Here is a 23355-nt window from a genome sequence, read left to right on the forward strand (position 1 = left end):
AACAGAGGCATGGAGAGTAACTCACCCAAAGTCGCACGAGAAAGCCGTAGAACAGAGCCCAGAAGTCCTGAAAAAAGAACAGGAGGACTTGTGGCACCTTAGAGACTAACAAATTTACTAGAGCATAAGCTTTTGTGAGCTACAGCTCACTTCATCGGATGCATGAAGTCCTGACTTTCCATTCCCTGCTCTGACAGGCCACCCTTTCTCCCTTGGGGTGACGCACCAGGGGGTCGGCCAGGCGCACCATCTGTATTTCTAGATGGGAGGAGGGGAGGAGACACGGAGCCAGCCACGCCCGCAGGGGGGAACAATCACCATTGCCGGGATTGGGACATGGGCACCGTTGGCTCTGTGGTAGGGGGGCAGCACCCGGCGGAGGAGCTGGTGGTGTAACTCAGAGATGCCCCGTCTTGTTTAACAAGCCCCTGTCCTGCCAGAAGCCCGGGGCTGCTGCTGTTGCACAGAAGCACGTCCCCCTGGTGCAGCGCCCGGAGGGCTCCAGACCCATCCCCTGGGGTCGCAGCTGGCTGAGCGACTAGCCACAAGGGAGCTGTGCTGGGCTGAGGAATCTCAAGAATGTGAACCCCCCCCCTGCCCCCCAAGGAGGCCAGGTGCAAAGGCACCTGGACCAATTCTCTCCACCCCCTCCTGGTATCAGCACCTTCCCAGCATCTCCTGCTGCAGTCACTGGGCACTTGGCATTCCCTGACTGCCCGAGGGCGCCGTCTGGTCCCAGCGGGCGCGTGCTGCATCTCAAGTAGATGGCTCACCCGGGCCCCACCTCCTCTTCTCTGGCTTGCCCTGGCACGTAATGTCCTGCATGCCTGGCATTGCTCAGCAGCGGTCAGGGCCACTCATCCCACCAGAGAGGGTATTGCACAAGTACCAGGCTGGCCTGTGTCCCCCGGGGGCGGAGAGGCACCTTTCCTCGGGCCGCTGGCAAGTTGGATCTGCTCATCAGGTCTTTGGGGAACGGCCAGGAAGGCTGGGAGAGTGAGGAAAGAGTGGGCCTGCTGCAGGCTGGGGTTATGCAGCCTCATGCCTGGAGCCTGCCTGGGTGCGAATCGCTGGCTACTGTTCAGGGAGGGAGTGGCGGATACTTGGGAACTGGGGTGAGAGAAGGAGCGGGAGACTGCACAACCTGCTTCCCCCAGAGCACAACACCGCAAGACGGACCCAGCATCACGGCCCTGCACAACGTCACATGTGCAATGCTCCACCATGCAAGTGAGCAGTGCACACCACAGGTGGAACACAAGTCCCAGCAGCTCCCTCTTGGGCCATGCAACACCCAGCAACACCGCACCGAGCAATGCAATGCTACACAATGCAACACCCAGCAACACAACGCGACACAATGCAACATCCAGCAGCACCGCACTGAGCAACACAACATGACACAACGTAACACCCAGCAACACCTCACTGTGCGACTCAATGCTACACAATGCAACACCCAGCAACACTGCACTGAGCAATGCAATGTGGCACAGCGCGCAGCGTGCATGGTGCAGTGCACAACCCATTGGCACCATGCAGCAAATCCTGCGATCCTGCTACTGCTTTACAAACAGAACGTACCTCCCCTTGTGAGTCTCTCCCTCCCTCCTGCATGGTGCCTGGCAGTGAGCAGCATCCATGGCCCTGGAGTGAGAGCTTCCCACTATGGAGCAAAGACAAGGGGCAGTTTCACTGGCATTCCCAAAGCCGGCTGCTGGCTAGGGGGATAGCGCCCGGGGCAAAGAGGTGGGCAGACCAGCTGAGCGGCTCTGCTGCCTGTCCAGACTGGCGACCGGCAGCGTGGCCCCACCACCATGCCCCGGACCAGCCAGGATCAATCAGCCAGGGTAGGGGGTGGCTGTTCCTAGCATGGAGGCTTGGAAGCTCCTTTCCAGGTGTGCTCGGGGTTCTAGCTCATCCCCACCCTCCTGCCTTTCCAAGGAGCTCCAGTTACTAGGCTCATTCAGGCAGGGTGGGGGTGTAATCCCTCCCCCACCCCAAAGGTTGGAGAGCAGCAGGGCTCTATGCCCCCCACCATCCTTATTTTCCTCCAGCTGCTGCTGTGTAGGAACGGAGCTGGACGCGTGCAGCCTGGCTGACTTTTGCATGGGTGTGATGGGGGGTGGGGGCTCCACCCGCAGGTCTGGACAACCAGCCCTGAGCTTAGCACAGGGCCGAAGGCTCCTCACGGTGGATCAGGGCCCGCATGAATGGTTGGCCCCAGCGCTTGCATGGGAGAGACACCTGCCTCTCGCACCGCACGGGTGTCCCTCACAGCCCCCGTCCCACTGGCACCCCCCGCAGGACTGTCGTAAAGGGCCAAGCCACCAGCTCCTGCCAACCTGCTTGGACAGCTGCACAGAGGCCCAGATCCTCCACTGCCCCCCATGGGAGTTAGGCACCCAAATACCTTTGAGCAGCTGGGCCAGAGCTACTGCAAATTCCTCACCCTGCCCCCCCCCCCCAGCCTCGGCCTGGCTTGCACCAACTTCTGTCAAACCCAAGGGCAGGTGGATGCTCTGGGGGGAGCACAGGAGATATCCCTTTCCTTTGTTTGGCTCACAAAGGGGAACCATTCCAGGTCAATACCCTGCCCGCCCTGTCCTGGGCCATGTGTCCAGCCAGCACATATGTTCCCTGCTTGTTTAGGAACGAGTCGGCCACATGCCAAGTCCTTCACATTCCAACAATGTTTTTTCCTGCACTTGTTAAACTAATCAGTCCCCGCGTCCGCCCCCCGTCCCAGTCCACGGATCGGCCTGGCAGGGACAATAGCTGCCTTTGACCAGTCCGCGGGGGCTGTGAACTTTTGCCGGGGCTCCCGGAAGAGGCCGGGGTTGTTTTCCAGCAGCGCTCAGCAAATCTGCGGGATGCCCTCAGTGCGACCGGAACAGCTGGGTATGAGCACTAGGTGCCTAGGCCTTTGGGGAAGCCCTCCAGGAGGGCGCGGTGCGGTATCGCACCCAACCTGCATGATGTAAGGATAAGCTGAATATGGCCAGAGAGCTGGGGTGCCTGGGCTGGTGAGAGCCATACTATGCAGGTGTGATGAGTAAAGCGTCTCCCTCCGCATGGCCCTGTCTCCTCTCTGTGCCGTGCTTGAAGGGGGCCGTACCTGACATGCCCAAGGGCCAAAAGACACACCCATGCTGAGGACCCCGCGGGGCATTTTGCAGACCCCCCAAGGTAGGTGGCGAGTTGCTTCCCCACCAGAACGGGTGGCCATGATGCCCTCACACACAGTGGCTAGCCCGGGTCCTGGCAAACGTCAGCTCCCCAGACTTCCACGAGGGGCCTGTGCCTTTTCTCTCCCCCTGTGTGTTTTGCTGTCACAAGGCCTACTCCTCCCATCCCCTTTTCTGCAAGCCCGGCTGGGGCTGCCCTTCAAACACCCCATGGGGTTTGGAGCACCACCACGGTGCCCCTTTAAGCACAGGGGTCTGGAGCCTGTGGAGCGCTGGGATGGGCTGGCTCTGCTCCCATCCTGGGGCTTCTGGACCATGGCCGGGGGAGCGGACCCCGCAGGAGGCTGCAATAGGATGAGGTGGAAGCAGAGTGGGGTCCGTCCGATGGCAAGCAGTGCACAGGAGACGGTGCAACCGAGAGGCAAGTCCGGGGTGAATCTGGACGAGGACAAAGCCCTTCCCTCTGCCCGCCTCCCCATGAGAGCCTTTGCCGGCCACTGTCTCAAGGCATTTCAGAGAGCTCCTCCCCAAAACAGCGAGTCCCCACACCCAGCGTTGTTTGGCCACAGCCTGCCCGCCCGCCCAGGTGCTTGGTGCATGCAGAGATTCCGATCCCTATCTCGCCCGTGGATGGGGAGAAAAGGCTTCCTGACTGTGCCAGAGGCAACACCCGGAGCATAGCAGGGAGTGACCTTTGCTTGCCCACGCGGGATGAGTCTGCTTGCGGGGGGAGAGATGGGACCGCACCATTTGGCTGGGATATAGATGGGGTGTCTGGCCCTCAACTTCACTCCGGACAGGGTGCGTGGGGGGCAGAGAGGAGCTTTCCACCTACCAGCATGTATAGCCCCATCACACACACTCACTTTCTGTCTGTCTGTCCCCAGCTGTACTTCTCCATCCACCCACCACTGAAGGGCTTGGTGCAGGAAGCACTGTCCCATGTTCTCTGGCCTTATTTAGGAGGCCAGGCTGGAAGATCATAGCTGTCTTTCTGGCCTTAAATCCCCCACGTCTATTGCCGTACCCACCCCTCCATCCCTCGCTCACGCACTCTCTCATGTTCCCTGTCACACTCTCAGGGCCTCCGCCGAAAAGTTAGCAGGATAGAAGCGGCTCGTAAAGGCCCTTTCTTAGCCCAGAGTCACCCTGGATCAGCCAGCTTCCCTTCAGTGTGTGTCGGTCTCCTTGGTTCCTTCTCCTTTGGCTGAGACTCCCCCGCCTCAGTTTCCCTCTGACTGTAATCCTCTTCACTGACCCTTGGGACAGGGAGACTGAGGGAGACTAGACCTTCCACTGAGGCCATTCCGTGTGTCTGTCAGCTAGAGGGGTCGCTGTTGAGATTTCCTCCTCTGTGCTGGCCGGGGGAGTGAGAGGCTGGGACCAGCACCGGATATCAGACCTGTACCCTGCTGACAGGCTGTGTGGGGAAGTAGATGAGGTGGGTATAGATCTGAGGCAGAGGCCCCAGGGATACCCAGCAGCATGGATCTGGCTGACAGTCCGGAAAATGCCAGGAAGCGTGACTCGCCCTGCCCCTGCCCAGAGCCCTGCACCCTGCCTAGCTCTCACACCCTTCCAGGGACGGTGGTATCTGGGCTGATCTCTGCGCTGGGCACAAACACAGGAAGAGGCCTGGAAAGAACCAAAATGCTTCGGCGATGCCTCAACTTTCTTCAGCAGCAACGCCGGCGCCCGGCCTGTTCTGTGTGAGTCATTAACCTGTCCACCCCCAGCACGCAGAGGGGCCAAATCGCAAGTCTGCTGCGTCCTGGCGGGCGCTTGCTATAAATGCCAGGTAACGCTTTCGGCAGCTGAGGCCGCTTGAGCTGGGAGCTGGACAGGCTGGGGCAGCATTTGGCTGGGAAACCCACGGCCAGAGGCAGTGGTATCGGTGATACAGCAGGGGGCACTCTGCCCTGCGAGTTGGTATTGCAGCAATGCCCCAGTGCGGTGGCGTTGTGGTACCAGAGGTGTTGCCTTTCCAATGAGACGGAAAACAAAGATCCTGAGCATGCATGATCATTCAAATCCCATGTCACTTCCCACCAGGGTAGCGGTGTCCACGTCCCAGTGTCCTGCCGTTCCAATTCAATTCAGTTCTTCTTCCTTTCCTTTCCCGGCCTGTAACACAGCCGTGCTGTGTGCTGTAAAACAGCTGCCACCTTCCACCCCAGAGGTGGCTGCAATGAGCCGATCCAGTGAGTCAGTGGATGAACGTGGCTTTATGAAGGCAAGGTTGTTATTGCTATGGGATGTGTGAGCTGGGGTTCACACTGAGCAGGATTTTGATCAGATGGCTCCTGTTGTGAACCGGACAGGGCTCTCCAGATTGAGGCTATCAGGGGATAATGGGGAATTCTGGAAGGGAAGTTTCAGTCATTGGGGGAAGGTGCTGACCCTAAAGTTATTCTGGTAACAGGCTTTGGGAATGTCCTGGGTCTGGAGAATAAAATTTGACTTGGCTGACCGAGGGAAATTCCTTGTTAAAACTGTTTAACCCCCTGTGTGCTGGATGATCTCCCACATGCACCCCCCCCCCCCAACTGATGTCAGATAGGGAACAGCCATGGGGTTCAACCCAGCAGCAGTGAAAGAGTTAAAATAAAGCAAAGCCAGGGATGTCCTTGGAGTCAGGGACTGCTCTTGCCCCCACCAGGGGCGCCGGGAAAGACATGACTCACCATGGATTCCCATCCCTTCCTTGTCACCGAGAAAGTATGCGGGCGGAGCCTGCGGGTCTCGGCCTAGCCTGCCATGCCTTCCTGCGGCACATCCCGTCAGGATCACCCCATACCTTCCCTGCCCTGTGTCCTCTGCAACTGCCGGTGCAGCAGGGAGGGACCGGGAAGCGCTTGGCACAGGAAGTCACGTCAAGGAGCTGTTGTCATGCAGGAAGGCCCGGTGGGCCAAGGTCAGCCCCGGGCGGTTGTGCTGCACCCCACTGGGCCCCATCTGGCCCGTGGCCAAGCAGGTCCCCTCTCAAACGCAGGGACCTGGACCAGCTCCTGCAGGGGGCATTCTGCCTGGGTGGCTGTCTCCGGCAGGCAGCTCTGTGCCTAAATTTGGGAGCCAGGGCTGTGCGTCAGGACTTATTTGGGGCCAAGAGTTAAGCAGGATTCCCCAGCAGGACTGGCCAGTTATGTGGCTAATGAGAGTCACGAGAGTGAGGGTTAAAAAAAAATAACCAGGAGTTTGGGAAGAGATCTAAACCTTCATGCTTCAGGGCATGAGCTAATCTCTAATTCAAAAGGTCAGGAAGAAATTCCCTGAAGGGCACCATATCCCCTAACTGCAGGGGATTCTCAACATGGCTGGATGGACCCACTGGTCTGAGCCAGATGGCAATTCCAGTGGCCTGCTCCTGTGCAACTGACTCACCGTGCGACCACAGAGAAGTCATGTCACTGCTCTGTACCTCAGTTTCCCTCATGACACTGTCCCGTCCTTTGTAAAGCACTTTGAGATCTGTGGCTGAGACATGCCTGTATAAAAGCTAAGGCCCAGATCCTGAAATCAGCGGGAGTTAGGCGTCTAAATATCTGCGGATCTGGGCCTGTGTTCTGTCGCATGCAAGCAGAGTCAAGGATTGGGCAAGTGAATGACCCAGGGCTGTTGGCCTTGTGCTCCTAACACAAAACATGCAACTTCCTCCCAGGGTGGAGGCGCCTTTATATGCCCAGCCCAAAAGAACACCGAGACGCCAGCTCAGGAAGACATGAACAGGCCCATCTAACCTGGTACCTGGGATGCAGCCGGATGCTGCAGAGAAAGGGCTGACATTCCCCTGAGGCACCTCATTGTGCAATACTGTCCCAGGAGCGGGCCATTTCCTCCTGCCCCCATCGGGCTATTTGCTTCTGCCCTGAAGCATGCCCATGGTATGGTCTTTCACGTATGTTTTCCCAGTGCTGGCGTCATTATAGATATCTTCTGTTGGGATGGTGCTATAGTAGTGTGGCCATACTGAATGAATGGCGGGAGCATACCTTGACATAACTTAAACATGGCTGAATGGCTGCAGAGGATCCTGGGAGCAGATTCCCTTGAAGCAGAAGCAAATTTGATAAAGAATTGGCAAGTCTGCGTGTACGGAATTGATATTGAATTTATTAGTCAGTAAACGGGGGCCATGCAAAAGAAAATATCACATGTATAAAGTTCCAGCATGGAGTACAGGTCAACCTGGTCATAGTGACCTTACATTTCATGCAGAGAGATAGAGTGAATAATTAATAAGTGAGTAAACGTGGGGTGATCTTCATTCGGTACCCTGCCCCAGCCCCTTCTAAAACACTAATCAAGTAAAAATTAGTAACCACATGCCCACTGGGCATGCTTTTAAGACGTGTAACTCCTTTTAAAAAAAGTATAAAAATCAAGCAAAGTAAATTACTGTGGTTGGAATTCCTTAAGTAACGCTTAGAAAAGCAACGCTGCTACACAAAGTAGCCAAAACTCTGCTCAAGGAGGACTGTAAACCAGAGGGGTCTCAAGGCAACCAAGGCCTTGCTTCGGGGGAATCCAAAACAGACCAGAGGGCTAAAAAAAAAACTAACAAGGAGAGAAGAAGCCATCTATAAAACTGGTAACCACCTTCTCTGTTTGCCAAGCAGAAACTGTGTGAGGCTAGTGCAGGGCTTGTTTGTGTATGTTTGTAAAAAAACAAAAACAAAAAACTTGTTAAAAAAATGTATAGCTCTTAACATCTAACATAGAAGTTATGTGCTTAATATAACCCTTTACCGCTTGTGTAATTCCTTCTCAATAAACTGCCGTGTACTGAAGAGAATCACTGTGAACCTTTTTCACTGATATAACAGTGATCTGCTCCACCAGGAGCCAGTAAAAATCCATTTCAGCCGCGCTCCCGGTTATCAACACCTCCGTTAGTCAGATAAAGCCCTGGTCCTTTTTGGAGCCTTTGCATTTATAGTCACCCGTAGCAGCGCACTTTGCAGGTTAATTACACGTTGTCTAACAGCAGTTCCTCCGAGGAGCCAGCTGGCTGTAGCTCAGTGCACGGGAGTGGGCCTGTCTGGTCCGAACTGGCGTGTGTATGTGCCACAAGCCCAGCAGACTGTCTGTCTAGATGCTTAGCCTACCGAGGGCCTCCATCAGTGTAGTACATGAGCACCTCCCGAGCATTCCTCCTCATAACCCCCTGTCCCCTTCCCCCGTATCCCCATGAGGCGGGGAAGGATTATTATCCCCATTTCACACAAGGGGAAACGGAGGCACAGAGACATTTACGGGCCAGATTTTCCAAAGGGCTCCACGCCCAACAGCTGCCCTGTCGGCATCTAAATGAGGTGGCCAGGGAAGAGTGGGAGCTGCTTTTGAAAATCTGGCCCACAGTGAGTTGGCCAAGGTCACACAGGGAGTCAGTGGCAGAGACAAGGTTGAACCCAGATGTCCTGAGTCCCAGTCCAGTGCTTTAGCCATGGGTTGGGATCCCCAGGAAGGCTCTGGATTTGTTCCTCCCATCAGCTGGGCTGCCCTCTCAGCTGGGTGCCTGGCTCATTCCTGCCTGCGACCCCACCCCCCCCTTATCCTGTTTCCTCTTCCCCTGTGTATGCTGCTCATTCCAGCTGTTCCCTGGCTGCGGGTGTGAGGGGATCTCGGCCCCGAGGCTTCCATGTCTTTGTCTCCTTCCGCTCCCGTGCTTGGGAGGGGCCTGTAGGTTCGTGGCTCTATGGCCAAGCCATTGCGTGCTGCTGTAACATGCAGCAGACCTGACGGGTGGACAGCTGTGTGTTCGTTACAGGGAGCAGCAGGGCAGGATGGTCAGAAAATGGAGAATCTGGTAATATTATTATTTTATTATTTTGGTCTGAGCCACCTTTTCCATCCTGTAGGCTTGTCTGCCATTCATTCATTCTCCCTCTAGCTCTTATCCCAGGCCCCTCCCAGTGGCAGCAGAGAGCAGTACTTGGAAATGGTCCCGGTCACCCTGCTGCTAAACACCCCCAGACACCTCAGTACCCGGCCGTTCCATCACCAGCTCCAAATACAGACCCCGTCCCCACCTCACTGGAGCCATTGGGCGTCTGACCCGGCTGTCCTTGCGCTGGAGGGCTGACGGAGGCTGGTTCAGTGTCCCCCGGAAATGACACATCGGGACACTGAGTGCAGCTTGTTCTTACCCAGCCTATGGGCCTCAGCTGACCCACCCGCCAGCTGACGGGACATTGTGCTGCCCCCCACCCTGGTGTGACTCAGTGTGGCCCATTCTGCATTTTGCAAACTCACTGGGCGGAGGAGACGTTGGCACAAGATGACTCAGCTTCATCTTTTTGCTTCCTTTGCTATCTCTGGGCCCCTTGGCTCACCCCTGATCTTTACCGAGGGCCTCTGTGGTCTCAGTTTCACGTCACCTTCTTTATTCCACAGTAACGCCCACCGCGAAGGGTTAACAGCGCAGGCCAGGGCAGCTGCTCCAGTGACTTGGCCATTATGTGATGGCTCGTGGGGGGCAGGAAGGGGTCAGCCCGAGGGCTGGGCAGGCAGGAGGGGTCCTGAACGGACAAGAGACAGGGCTGCAGAGGGGGCTGTACCAACAAACCCAGCACAGCTGATTATCGCCCAGGCCGGAGCGGGCTCCCTGCACCCCTCCACCCAAACCATCAGCCCCTATCTTCTTTCAGAGCTCATCGGAGACCAGCCCTCTGCAGGAGGCCTCCAGTGAGTGCTGTCATGGAAAGCAGGGTGCATAGCTCAGCACCCCCTTAGCCGGTAGAGGAGGGACTCTGCATTTATTTGGGAATAAGGGAGTCCCCCTGCAAGGGGCGTGTGTCACCTCCACTCACCCCGAGCAGAACCCAGGCCATAAAGCTTGCAGCATCGCTGGTTTCAACAGCTGACGCCCACCCCCAGCCCCCTCTTGTTGCATTTTATTCCCTAAAGCGCCCTGCAGCGATGCAGCTGCCACACGCCCAGCAAAGTGAAGGGGCATCGCGGTGCACACGAGATCCGGTGGGTGTCACTCAGGGCTGTGAACTGGCAGCGAGGCTGTCCCGGTGCAAGAATTGGGTCACACAGCCGCTTCGTGTCGGGGTTCGCCAGTCAAGAGAGGTTTTGTCAAACCTACTTACCTGAAGCCTCAGATATGTAAGTAGATCAGGGAATGTCCAGGAAGACGCAATCAGGGCTATTTCCATTTATTTCTGATTGGCTTGTGGACTCTTCTGTGCTAACCCCAAATGCTTTCGTTTGCTTGTAACATTTAAGCTGAACCCCCACACTGCCTTTGCTATTACATCATCATCACTGGGAAGTGGGGGAGCCCCCTGGGATTTTGTAGAGATCCCCCTGCCCCCCGAAACTGACAGGGATTCCAAATCCAAAATAGCTCCAGGTCTGACTGTCCGAAATGTAAATGCAGCGTGGAGTGCAAACAGCAATGCATTGTGGGTCATAATCATGCCCTGTGGGAGAGATGCGTCTAGGGAGGTGTATGTAGGGTTACTTGTATGGGTCCATGCTCCAGGGTCTCCTGTAGCTGTGAAGTTCATAGGCTGACAACAGCGGTCCAACTGAGTGCTACTAAGATTTCATTAGGGGTTCGATTACCATGGTGATGACGGGTGGGATGTAAGTGTAAGCAGAGTCCGAACGGGCTCTCCCCTCACATCTAGTGGTGAGCTGTGGAAAAAGGGTTCAGAAGCTGATCTCGTTTGCATGCACACACTCACCCAGCCTAAGTGCTCAGCATGGTGGGATTGCTTGCCTAATGATCACTTGTGGCTGGTGTTGGATCCCCAGCCTCCTTGTTACTGAGGCAGGAGTAATAAAGGGTTGTTATCCTTGTTGTGTGACCGAGGGCAGCAGAACTGTACCTGGCATACCCTAATGGAGGGACTCGCCCTCAGCTGAATGGCACTCGCTAGCAGGGGACATGGGTTCCAAAGCCCAATGAGTAGAGAGAGATAGTTGTAGTTGGTGGTGTGGGTCTTGTTGAAAGGAACCAGACGCTCTTTCATCCTTCCTCTCTTCGCGGTATAATTCAAAGAGCTAATTTAGATTCAGCTGAGAGTCTTGTTACTGCTGCAGTGCTGAAATCACTGATACCCAGGGCTAGGTAATTGATCTCCTCTGGGACAGTGTCTCTATTGCAAAAGATGTACTAGCAGTGAAGCTCCCCCACTAACAGCTGAAATCACTGAGAACTGTGCTAAGTGTGGGGGGGCCCTGAAGACATCTTGGCGAGTGGCCAGCTGGCAGAGTGACAGGGCTAGCCGGGCGGTGGAGAGAAGTGGCCAGCAGGGTGGCTGGTGGAGAGGGCCAGAGCAGAGCCTTGCAGAGGTGTGGCAATCAGCCATTGGGACAACAAGCAAGTGCCCGAGCAGTGCAGTGTGTAAGGTGCCTCCTTCCCTCTGCCATCATAGAATATCAGGGTTGGAAGGGACCTCAGGACCATCTAGTCCAACCCCCTGCTCAAAGCAGGACCAATCCCCAATTTTTGCCCCAGATTCCTAAATGGCCCCCTCAAGGATTGAACTCACAACCCTGGGTTTAGCTGGCCAATGCTCAAACCACTGAGCTTTCCCTCCCCCCAGGGTGGGAGGTGAACTCTGTGGATGAACCTCTGAACTCTGGGGCTTCACTGGTGCAGGCCAGCAACTGTGAGTGGGGTACAGAGAAGGGATGGTCACGTTAAAGGGACTTTTGGGTTGCTGGACTTAAGACCCTGAGGGGAAAAGGACATTGCCCAACTTACCTGGGGGTGGGTCTTTTGCTCATGGTTTGTGTTTATGAGCCCTAGTTGCAGTGTTTTCCCAAAATAATGCTGAGTTAATGCCCTCCTTTTATTAAAAGTTTTTGCTACATTCAGACTCTGTGCTTGCGAGAGGGGAAGTATAGCCTCTTACAGGTGCCCAGAGGGTGGTGTGTAATTATCCCAGGTCACCGGGTGGGGGCTCGAGCCGGTTTTGTGTTGTATTGTTGAAAAGGAACCTCTAGATATTGAACCTGGCCCTATTGCTGTGGGCTCTACCTGGAAGAAGGGTTACATAAGGACACAAGTAGAACTAATCTGCACATCTCCATAGCTTGCATCACCTCCAGGCCAGACTCAGCCAGACCGAACCCGCTGGCTTCCTTGCCTTCAGCAGTTATCACCGAAAATGAAACCCAGCAGCTGCACCCATGGAAGCTGAGATAGCAGCGCACCTCCCCTCTGTGACGTTCCGCCCATGCCCAAGGGTGGCTAAACTAGGGGATTTAATGCATGAGCCTTTGGCATCTAGAGGCCGGGGTCGCGAAGGAGCTGGGCCACCTCACCACTGGGATGAGCTTCCCGATACTGGCCCCGCACCAGCGGATATGTGCTCCTTTCATAGCACAAGGGGCAGAGTATGCCCATGATATGCTGGGACTGAAATAGCAGGGGCTGCTGCAGGCCAGGGTTGGGGCACATCGGTTGAGCTATGTGTGGGGAGTCCAGGATGGGAATAGCATGGGGGTGCAGGTCGGGACTGGGGTGCAGCTGAGCTGTGTGTAGGGAGTCCAGGATTGGACTATGTCGAGGGCTGTTGCGGGCCAGGCTTGGTGCATTGGCAGCATTATCTTCTGGAAGCCAGCATGGCTCCTGCCCGCACTGTGCCTGGTTCCAACTAGTTCTTTCAGTCCCTCACTTTCAGAGCCAGCCGCATTCTATCTCTGCCTCAAGGACAGAGTTTATTTCTAAGGTCAAGTTCCCTCTCACTGCAGTTAATTCTGTTACAATAGAATCTGATTCAGACAAGCAGTGCCCTGGCGTTACACACGCACTCCCCTGAACCTTGAAACCCGAGACTGGCACTGCAAGCCGCCAGGTAGGGTGATGGTGGCAAAGTGGCTGCAGCAGGCAGGCAGGCAAGCTGGGGTCGAGATGAATCCTTGCCTTGAAACCACAGCTTTCTGGCTGCTTTGCGAGGGGTTCTGTTCTTGGATCGAGCAGTCCCCCATTCCATACCCCTCAGGGGAGCCATAGGCAATGTGTTACTAGGGAGGGAGCCAGTGGGGATGCAGGCATGACTTTAACACGTGCTAATAACAACATCTAACTCTCATATAGTGCTTTTCCTTCATAGATCTCTAAGCCCTTGATCAAGGTGGTCAATATCATTATCCCCATTTTACAGATGGGGAAACGGAAGCACAGAGGGGGCGTGACTTGCCCAAGGTCACCCAACAGACTGGTGGCAGAGGTGGGACTGAAACCCAGGGCTCCTGAGTCCCAAGATCTTAGGTCGTAGTTTCAACACATTAGCTGGTTGAGGAAAACCCTAAGCTGCCCCTAAACTATAACTTGACCACGATAAAGCCTTGTCTACACTGGACTGTTCTAGCATGTTAGTTAACACCTACCCCATCACACCTTTTATCCCTGGACACAGGCTAAGAGGCTAGGTGCAAATGGAGACCAGTGTTATCCACACCACTGCCATTCACAGCTGCCTTGGTGATGCTTAGCAGGGGGCATGGATTAACAGTCCATAAGGGTGGTCTAGTGAAAGATGCTGAAGGCACATGTAAGGGAGGAAATTACCTGATGATACCTGAGCCTACGGGACACTAGGATCCAGATTTTCAAAGGTTCTTGGCACCCAATGTACTGAGTGCTCTTGAAAATCTGCCCCCTCATGTGGGGCCTCAGTAGGATCTGAGCTGGTCTGAAAATCAGTCCATGTAACTTACAGTGAGCAGCTGAAAGAAGTTTAAACACATGAGCCCTACCTTCCACATCCCCTCTGAACTGAGCATCCATGCTCAGCTCACACCTCTCAGCCTGACAAGAGCTATCATTGCTTCTCGCTCTAATTGTGAGCGGTGTCTCGTTAAGGGCTGTCGCTTTGTCGCTCACATGTCCCAACATCTCTTCTGGGCCAGCTGGCCTGTTTGCCTGTTTCATCTGGGGGTCTCAGAGTGTTTCACCAAGGTGAGTAAATAAATACGATATCCCTGTTTCACAAAGCGGGGGGTGGAAACTGAGCCACAGAGCAAGGAAGTGACTTGCCCAATGTCACGCAGCGGGTCAGTGGCAGAGGCGTAGAACCTAGGCATCTGGACTTCCAGTCCCCTGCTCTAGCAAGTAAACCTGGCTGCGTCCCCACTTGGGGACTGGACTACCCCCAACTTTTCAGGGGCCCTATACAAGTGGGGACACCCCATTCGGTTGTTGGTACATATTGGAGACTGGGATGTAGATGGACAGATGGAGGCTGCTCTCTCTGTTGACTGATGCCCCAAGCAGCCTGGACATGAACTACCACTTCAGCCCTCCTGGGGCTGCTCACATACACTGGTGTAAATCAGAAATAACCTCATTGGAGTCAATGGATTTATACTGGTAGAAGGAGGGTCTTGCACCTTCTCACAAGGGGCTTCCTTCTTAACCAGGCCCTGGTCTACACTTTACAATCTTGATCGACCTATCTGCAGCATTCAGGGGTATAAAAAACACGAACCCCACGTGTAGATATTTTCTACCGTGGCTCAGGAGGGGTGTGGATTATTTACATTGACTGAAAAAACCTTTCCATCAATATAGGAAGTATCTATGCTCCAGGTGCTACAGCAACATATCTGCAGCTGTTCCCTGGTAGCACCCGGAGTGAAGACGTGCACTGGGACCACTGCAGTAGAGTATCCTTAGGTTTGGCGGGATTCGATTTTTCCTGGTAAATGTCGATAAATATCGATTTCGCTGCACACCCCCAAACTGACACATAATATCAAAATCTACAGACAGGCACAGTAAGAGAAACGCTGTTTGAGAATTTAGAGTCCAAATCCCGCCATGTAGACGTCTGACCTAGGCTTGTTACAAAAGGACCGGCCAGGGTCCTGAACAGTAAAGCCAGGGAGGATTTGTCACTTTAGGGGTAGTTGCTGGGTGTATTTTGATGTGTGATGCTGACTGTTTGTGTTTGAGCGGTTTCTAAAGCTGTCACATTTGGAGCCATTCACTAATTGTCCGAGCCCCTCCATAATTTCCCACGACTATGAAAATTTAAATCAATAAAAATAGAAAAAATGCTTGAAAATAAACACCTAGATTAGCCATCAAAATTCTGCCAACCCTACATATTTTCTAGGAATAGGGTGACCAGAGGTCCCAATTTTTTAGGGACAGTCCCGATTTTCGGGGCTTTGTCTTATATAGGCTCCTATTATCCCCCACCCGCGTCCTGATTTTTCACACTTGCCCTCTGGTCACCCTATCTAGGAAAAAGCTGCAGCACAGCCACACTCTGGGGCGTTATTTTGGGTGCAAGGGTATTGTGATATAGTAGGGCAGTGTAGCTTTCGGGGCGCGTGCCTGGTTCGGAGGGGGTATCCCGTGGGGGTTGATTCTCATGCAGGCAGGTTTCTTGCACCTTCGTCTGCAGCCGCTGGTGCTGAGCTAGATGGAGCCTGGTTCTGATCCAGTCTGGTGATTGCTCTGTGTCTGTGCTGGCGAGGGTTAATTGGGGTGCAAAGAGGGGAAGAAAGAGTGCTGGGATTGGGAGATAAATCTCTGTGCCCAGCTACCGTCCCCTAAGCCAAGCCGAAGTGTCAGTGAGCTCCCCAAAACCCCATCCCTTGTCTGGGGATGTGGAGCCCTGCTCTGGGCTGCGCATGTGAATCCTGCAGCCTTTCCCCCTGGAGCCAGGGGAGGCTGGCTGAGAGCGGATGAGTGGAGGTGGGAAGGCGTGTGCTACATAAGGAGTGCCTGGGCCCCTTTGCACCAGTGTGTGAGAGACAGCCAGGCCCAGAGGAGTGGCTCAGCTGTTCTGCCCGTGTTAGGAGTTTCTGTCCTGCAGGGGGACAACAGGGCTTTTGCTGGCGAGCCCAGACTGCAGTTGTGCTGGGACAGGCAAGTTTCAGGTAAAATCCTCTTCTTTCCTGGTAGGGAGCTGGGATCTAGTGGGCTTTGCCTCCTCCCTGTGGGTTTTGCTGGAGCTGTGGGCAGCTGATTTCTGCATGGAGCAGCCGGAGGGTTGGGGGGAGGGAAGGAATCAGCTTCATGGATTTCTCACTGCTTTAGGGGAAGAGGATGAGACACGATTTTGTTTCTTGAAGACCTGGATTCAGCTTTTGATTTAGGTTCGGAGCTGGTTGCAGTCCAGGAGGATCAGCTGCCAGCCGGTCCCAGCCCAGAGGGGCTGGCTTAGCTGGGGTGAACTTTGGAAGGCTTTGCAAATATTTCATACATTCCTGGGTAGATGCACTATTGATGCGGGCTGTGCGTAGTGGGAAGATTGCGGGGGGGCTTTTACTGGGAGGGACTGGGACAGCTCCTAGACTCTTTATCCCTGGTGTGTTTAATAGAGGTGTAGCCGGGAGGAAAGAACACAGCCTCGAACAGCCAGCTGCTAAGTTCTGAAGGCAGGGTGTGTTTGGGCTGGGGCTGGAAAGCAGAATTCCACTAGCCTTTCCTTGCTGCGCTGCTGGGGAAAGCTGATTTCCCCTTTTTGCAGGCTTTCTTTCCCACCAGGGGATACGCACCATGCTTTACAGACCGGGGGCAAGGTCTGCCCTCATGTTACACCCCCTACTTGACTTCAGCAAGGTTGCAAGAATGGGGATGGGATCCGGATTTGGCCCCGCATTTGCAGGGAGGACTTCACCAAACACTGAAATGCAGCTTCATCTGGGGTGGGACATAACTGCTGTTTTACAGTCACACAGCAATGCTGCCCAGGGAAGGCTCGCCCAGCAGTGAAATGCAGCCACCGCTGGTGTTTTTACATTTTCCCAGCAGTGCTATTGTACGCGGGAGTTTAATTGCCACCGGCCACCAGATTCCAAGCACTTTTCTGAGCCCGCTTTAGCTTTGCTGCGCCGGGATTTATGCTCCATGCTGCTTGTTTCCGTGATGTCCCAGACCTAGGTCAGAGGGTTAAGCTAACGAAATGAAGGCAGCTTGCTTACCTTGCAGTAAGCAAAGGCGCTGGCAAAGATAGACTGAAATTCCTTCCCTGCCTTTTGACCTCCATCCCTCTCCCCTTCCCCGCTTAAGTTAGCTGCTGAGCCCTGAAAACTCATCACATTGTCTAAAACCTAGATCAAGCAATGCATACATTCAGATTCACATTCAACCCCCCTATCAGGACGACTGGCCAGGGAGTTACAGGCAAGGTTGCTATAACCCAAGTGAATATGAAAGAGAGGGAAGGACTGAACGCAGGCTGGAGCCAGGAGCAGCGTGAGCAGGTACTGGACTAATTTCCCCTCCATAGCTCTGCTGCTGTCCCCTCAATCCTGCCCTGAAATCCTCTGCTATTCCCACCACCCCCTGCTGCCCCAGCTCAGGCCTCCCCACCCACAGCTCAGCCAGTTCCCCCCAATCCTGCCCTGAGGTCAGCTCAGTGCTGCAGTCTGGGATACTACACTGGCCCTTGCAGATCAAAGAGACAGAGAGAGGGAAGCTAAGTTCTGACATGTCCCCGAAACAATGCTGAGAGGAAGGCGAATAAAACCTCTGAGCAGGGATTGGCATGAGGGGAAGAGCGGCAGGGAACATCCCTGGGATGGTGCATTGCGGGGCAAAAAGCCACACACACTTCCAATTATTTGCACCAGATTCAGAGCATCCCCACAAGGGTTGGCACCCATTTAACTAAATCCGAGCCAATTCTTGTGTTGACACCTGGGTCTGTGCAGTTATACCTGGGTCACTGCGGGCGGGGGCTGCAATGGTGCAGTGACGCCCATGCAAAGCCCTAGTGTAGATGGGGTGCTGCCGCGTGGAAAGAGACTTGCGCTGGGCACCTTGCAACCTTCACCCAAGTGCAGCAGCTGGAGGCCTGAATCTCTGTCACTCAGCCCCTTGTGCTGTCACTTACAGCAGTGCGGAGTAAGTGCGACATGATGCCCCTCATGGAGGTGTCGATTCCTACCCACTCTGCACTGGTGGACGTGCCTGCACTAGGCACCCTGTGTTGGAGGATCAGGCCCCGGGGTTATATTGGTGCAAAACGCCCCAGTGCCGGCAGGCCACCAGAGCAGAATGGGGGTCAATATGTGCAGTTCTGTCATGGCAGGGATCTGGCCCACAGCCCCTTGGTGGATAGAGCGCTGGATGATTCCAGTGCGGTGGGGGAGGGGGCAGGATTCCTGATGCAGGATTGGGCCCCTCTGGTCCCACCCCCACACAAATGCCACACCGAGGGCCAGTCTCCTCCCTGGCTTGCACCACTGGAGTCCGTGCAGTGGTGCAGGGCAAGGCGTTGGCACGTCGGGCCTGATTCTTCTCTGAGTCTGTGTCGCTACCGAGGAGCATGCGAGAAAGCCTTGGTCTGTGGACCCCAGGCCATAAGGGCTGCTGGCTGCACCGGCGTGTTCTTGCTTCCCCTCTCCAGTCTGAGGGGATTAAACAGGAACATGCTGCAGTACATTCCTGGCTGCTTCTTTCTGCCCGGGCTAGTCTGGGAGCGGCGTTGCACTGCTGCTGACCTGGGTGGGCTGTGCCTGACCCTGTAGGCAAAACTGGTATCACCTCCTCATAAGCCAGGCCCTGTGCAATCATGGGATTTAATGAAGAATAAAGAGCAGCTGCTTCTCCTGGTTGGGGGGAGCACTTAGGGGTCCCGTTTTCCAGTTTCTCTCTGCAACCAGCAGGACTACAAACTTGCATCGTTTTCTAAACAGAAGCTGAGTGTGTCAGGGAATCACCTGACTCCAGGAGCTGGGGCTTTAAGGAAAATAGCAAAGACCCCGGCAACAGAACCATGACAGATGGCAACAGTAGCAGCCAAAGCCTGGTCTTATATTAAGTGTGCACAGAGCTTACAGCTGGCTTCTGCTGCCTGAGCTGCTGAGAGCATGGGTCCCAGTTTTTTTGGGTCCCTCAAGCTCCCTGCTAGCCTGGGCTTTGATCCTTCCTAACCTGTAGCCTGCTGCAGCCTTGATCCTACCTAAGCTGCTGGGAGCCCTCACCTTGGTTATCTGACATGCAGGGAACCAAGGAAGTTTGTACCTTTAGCCTAGTAAAGATTTGGGAAGCAACAAACAGGTCATTTCTCCCCCCACCTTGCAAACAACCAGCACTCCAGCTCCCCCCTTGTCCCAGCCAGGTGTGATGCTATGTGACTGACAGCTGTCAATCTGCATGGGAAGGGAACACCCCTACTTGCATCTCCTTCTGGTCTCTTTGGTGCAGACCCTGAAAGGTATTTGGGTACTTAACTCCCAAATGGTGCCTAAATACCTTTGATGCTCTGGGTGATAGCTCCCAAGCTCTGCATCAGTAGCTCTGATGAATCAGCCACCTTCCGCAGTGGCTTTCCTGGCAAGAAACACAAAAGGGAAGAGAATCTGTCCTCTGCCCCACAGCACTTAGGACAGAGCCATTCATTAAATCTCCCCGGCTCCTGGGCGATACCCTTGCTCGTGAGTTTCCAGAGCAGAGTCTCTTTTGCTAGCGGGGCGTCCGGCTGGTCAGTGTTTCACGCTCTCCTGCACAGGTGTGCAGAGGATGCATGGTGTCTCCTGCAGAGTCCTGCATGCAAGTCTGGCGAGGTGATTATGAGAGCTCGTTCCTGGAGAGCTGAACAAGCTGGCGGCTTCCCCTGAAGGGTGGTTCGCTGCCTTAGCTCCCTCGTCCCTGTCCCCCCAGCTTGCGTCCAGTGGGGCTTGCCTGGAGATCCTCTGCTGGCCACCTGAGTGGCTGCCCGAAAGAAGAATGGCTCACAGAGTCTCATGGCCGTGCTGTGGCCCATGCCATGCTGATGACCTGAAGCAAGCACTGGCGTGGGTGGCAGGCGGCGGTGTGGCCTGGCTGTCCTCCCAGCAGGGGGCGACGCAGGCAGAGCGAGGACTCGGGGCTGGGATCTTAGAGGCCAGTCGGTGGGGAAGGGGAACGTTTTGTGATGGGTGGGTTGGTCATGGGGGGCAGGTGGTGGATTGTTTCTCCCCTGGAGGAGAACAAGGCGTAGATCCCAGTTGCATCTCATCCTCGGGCTGGGCAAAGCTGGGAAAGCTCCGTTTCAGGGTCTCCTGGCAGCCACCAATTCACCAGCCCCCCACAGCAAGTCCCACTTGCCTGTGTTCAGAAGCCCTGGTGCCAAGCACCTGCCACTGGCCTGGGGCCCAAGGTGAGATCATGGCAACGCTTGTGTCCCTCTGGATTCATGTCCCCCTCTGAGCTCCAAGCCCAGCCCTAGGAACGAGGATGTGGGCCAGGAGCTGCCCGTGTCCAGTCCGGACCCTGCGTTCTTCACGTCCCCTCCTTCTCTCTCTCTCTGGCCCCTGCAGATCCGGGGACGTCGGCCCAGAGATGAGGCTGCTGTGGACTCTCCCGACCCTCTGGCTGTTAGCAGCAGAGGATCTCTCTGCCCACAGAGTACGGACCCGCAGAGAGCTGGCACCGGGCTTGCACGAGCGGGGGATCCGCGACGCCGGCGGCTCGTACTGTGAGAGGAATGATGCCTGCTGCGTGGGCAGGGACGACGCCTGCACCGTGCCCTATCTGGATACCATCTGCTACTGCGACCTCTTCTGCAACCGCACCGTCTCCGACTGCTGCCCTGACTTCTGGGAGTACTGCCTGGGCATCCCGCCCCCCTTGGCCGTGCAGAAAGGTAGATGGGGCAGAGCCGCTCCAGCAGCTTGCTCTGGCCTGGGGACCCAGCGCCTCTGGGTATCCACATGGGGTCAGCAGCAATGCAAGCACCATCCCTCACATCCACACGGCTCCCGCCCGTCCTCCTACCCCAGAGTTACCCCCAGAGCTCAGTCCCCAGGGCCTGTTCAGTGCTTGGCTTCTCCGCCGAGGCTGCCAATGACAGATCAATCCCTCTGGTGGAGTTTGTGTAGGTCAAATCTGTCCCCTAGGAACTAGGCTGGGACCCGCCCTCGCCACCCAGACATCTATCGAACGGGAATAATGTGTGGTCCCACCTGCTGCAGGATTTGAACCTGCAACCTCTGTGTTTCCTGGCCCTCAGTGATCCCCTTTCCTCTCCTTTGGAGTCAATAACAATTCCGCTCCACAGGGCCTCTGTCCAGCAGCCATCCCCCGTCCCCATCCATAAGGGGATCACCCCAGGGTCAAACCCCCAGACGTGGGGAGGCATCTCCCTGCACCTCCTGCTGGTCTGCTCGGCGTCGGGCTGCCTTTGGATCCTTCCCAGGGGACGTTGCCAGTCCCCAGTCTCTCCCGCCAGTACCCTTATCACAGATCCCACTTAAGATGTGATAATTTCCTTGGCAGCTGCGAGACCTCAGCCCGACAGCGGCTGGGAATGTGTGCACTTCACAGCTGCCTTTCTCCGGCCCCGGGCTGCCGGGGGAGCTGCCAGCAGCTTTTCCTAGAGCTCTGCCTGCCTCTTGAGTGAAGAGTCGTAACCCCAGAGCTGCCACGCTCTGGAAAACTCATGGGCCGGGAAGGGAGACCTCGGATCCTGCTCCTGGGCAAACCCAGACCTGGCGTAAGAGGTGTAAATGCCACTGGAACAATGGAGGTTTGGCTTCCTAATGCCCAGTTTGACTTTGCCCTGGGGGTAACTGGGAGCAGAATCTGGCCCAGTACATTCCAGTTCCATTTCTAGGAACATAGGGTCAGAGCCTCAGCTGGTATAAATCGGTGTAAATGCAGTGGAGCACTGGTGACTTCCACCAATGGAGAATCTGGCCACATTAGTTATTGACCATTCCTTAGCACCCTTCGTCTGAAGGCCCCGCACCGCCATACAGCCTATGGGCCGTATTCTGCGCTCTGTTACGCCACAGTAAATCCAGATAACGCCTTTGCCTTCAGTGGACTCACTCCAGAATGTCACCTGGACACAGACTTTGACCCTACAGAGATAAATGGGGTCCCTTTGCCCGGGCTGAAATGTGGCAGCTATCACCTAGCAATGCTGCCCAGCCAGCTGGGATGGGGGAAGGAAGGGGACTATCTTGTCTGCTTTGACCATGCCAGGGTAATTCCAGGATAATGAGCTGGGCTGGAATCTGGCCAGTTCTGTGAGTTACATCCCTATGCTTGAAAACGGGACCTTTCTTTGTCCGGGGCTCAGGGCCTTGGGTTGATGCTGCTCTCACTGAGATCAGAACCTGAGCAATCGAGATCGTGGCGCTCAGAGCCGTGTTTGTTTCATTGTAATGTTAATCCTGCCGTACCTTGCTGGGGAGACAGGGCATCCGCTGAGCTGCGTGTCCCTCCCTCTAATGCGTGTCACAAAACTCTTTCTAAGAAGCCATTGAGGAACCAGCCGGCGTATAAAGATGAATAAGGCGTTTGTAACTGGCGCCTTTATCAGAAATGTTTCCAATTCACATGGGTGTGGGCAGCGAGTCTCTCGCATGATCTCACCCTGTGAACGCCGCTCTCTGGGAATGACGCCTGCCCTCCCCGCCGCAGGGTCCCACGGTTGTGGCACAAACCACCCTGCGCTCTTTACTACGTTCCAATCAGGGGCGGTGTGCACCCTTTTCGGAGTTGCGGAGGGGTTGACCCGAGAGGGGGCTCTGCTGCGGCCACGCTGGGATATGAGGGTCCCCAAGGCAAAGTGCCATGCTGGGAGTGTGGGGAGCCGGCCCCCAAGCCAGGGGCCAGGTTCGGATCCATTACGCCGGTGGGAATCCAGAGTGTCCCCAGTGGAGCTATTCTGGATTTCAACTTGTGCAGCTGAGAGCAGAGACTGTCCCCCCACCCCGGTGACTGAGCTGTGGGGAGCCATGAGAAAAGCCTGGGGCATGTTTACATCAGAGGTTGCAGGGCATGCGTCACACCGTGGACACGCTCAGCTTGTCTGGCACCAAACCTCAAACCGCACAAAGATCCTCCTCTGCACCATGGCACATGCCCTGAGCCAATGAGTCAGAAGGTGATAAGTCCCACCCCACCCCCACCCCCCTCCCGTCTCTAATTGCACTTTGTCCAGCTGCCCTTGCACACCTAGCAGCTAGGAGACAGCAAGGGGAGGAGTGAGTTAAAGGCCCTATGGGGTCTACTGGCCCCCCCGGGGATAGTTGGAGGGACATGGCTCCTCCTCACATGAGACAGAATTAAACCCTTTCATGTCCTGAGACGCAAGAGCTGTGCCCCCCAGTACGGCTCAGGTAGGCCCAGAAAACCTGTCTGAGATTGGCTGTGATGCAGAGGGGTTCAGACTATTGCCAAGGCAAACCCAAAACCATTCTAAATGGGCGGGGGGATTAGTGTGGAAGGGTGGTCCAGTGGTTCGGGCGCTCA

At 55.4% G+C, this 23355-nt stretch overlaps 1 protein-coding gene across 3 annotated transcripts in view; it reads left to right on the plus strand.

Moving 5' to 3' along the window:
- The first annotated feature begins 2747 nt into the window (after positions 1–2747).
- TINAGL1 (tubulointerstitial nephritis antigen like 1) overlaps positions 2748–23355 on the plus strand; it is a 44270-nt gene continuing 23662 nt past the window's right edge. Inside the window, exons 1-2 of one of the 3 annotated variants that reach the window (XM_038377525.2) lie at positions 2748–2901; positions 20412–20737. In XM_038377525.2, coding sequence (XP_038233453.1) covers positions 20434–20737 — 304 coding nt within the window. In that variant the 5' untranslated portion in view covers positions 2748–2901; positions 20412–20433. Of the gene's footprint in view, positions 2902–15840; positions 16041–17250; positions 17370–20411; positions 20738–23355 lie in introns of those variants that run through there. The other 2 variants (XM_038377524.2, XM_043505935.1) reach the window with 2 other exon arrangements.

This window comes from Dermochelys coriacea, chromosome 19, assembly GCF_009764565.3.
Source record: "Dermochelys coriacea isolate rDerCor1 chromosome 19, rDerCor1.pri.v4, whole genome shotgun sequence".
NCBI lineage: Eukaryota > Metazoa > Chordata > Testudines > Dermochelyidae > Dermochelys > Dermochelys coriacea.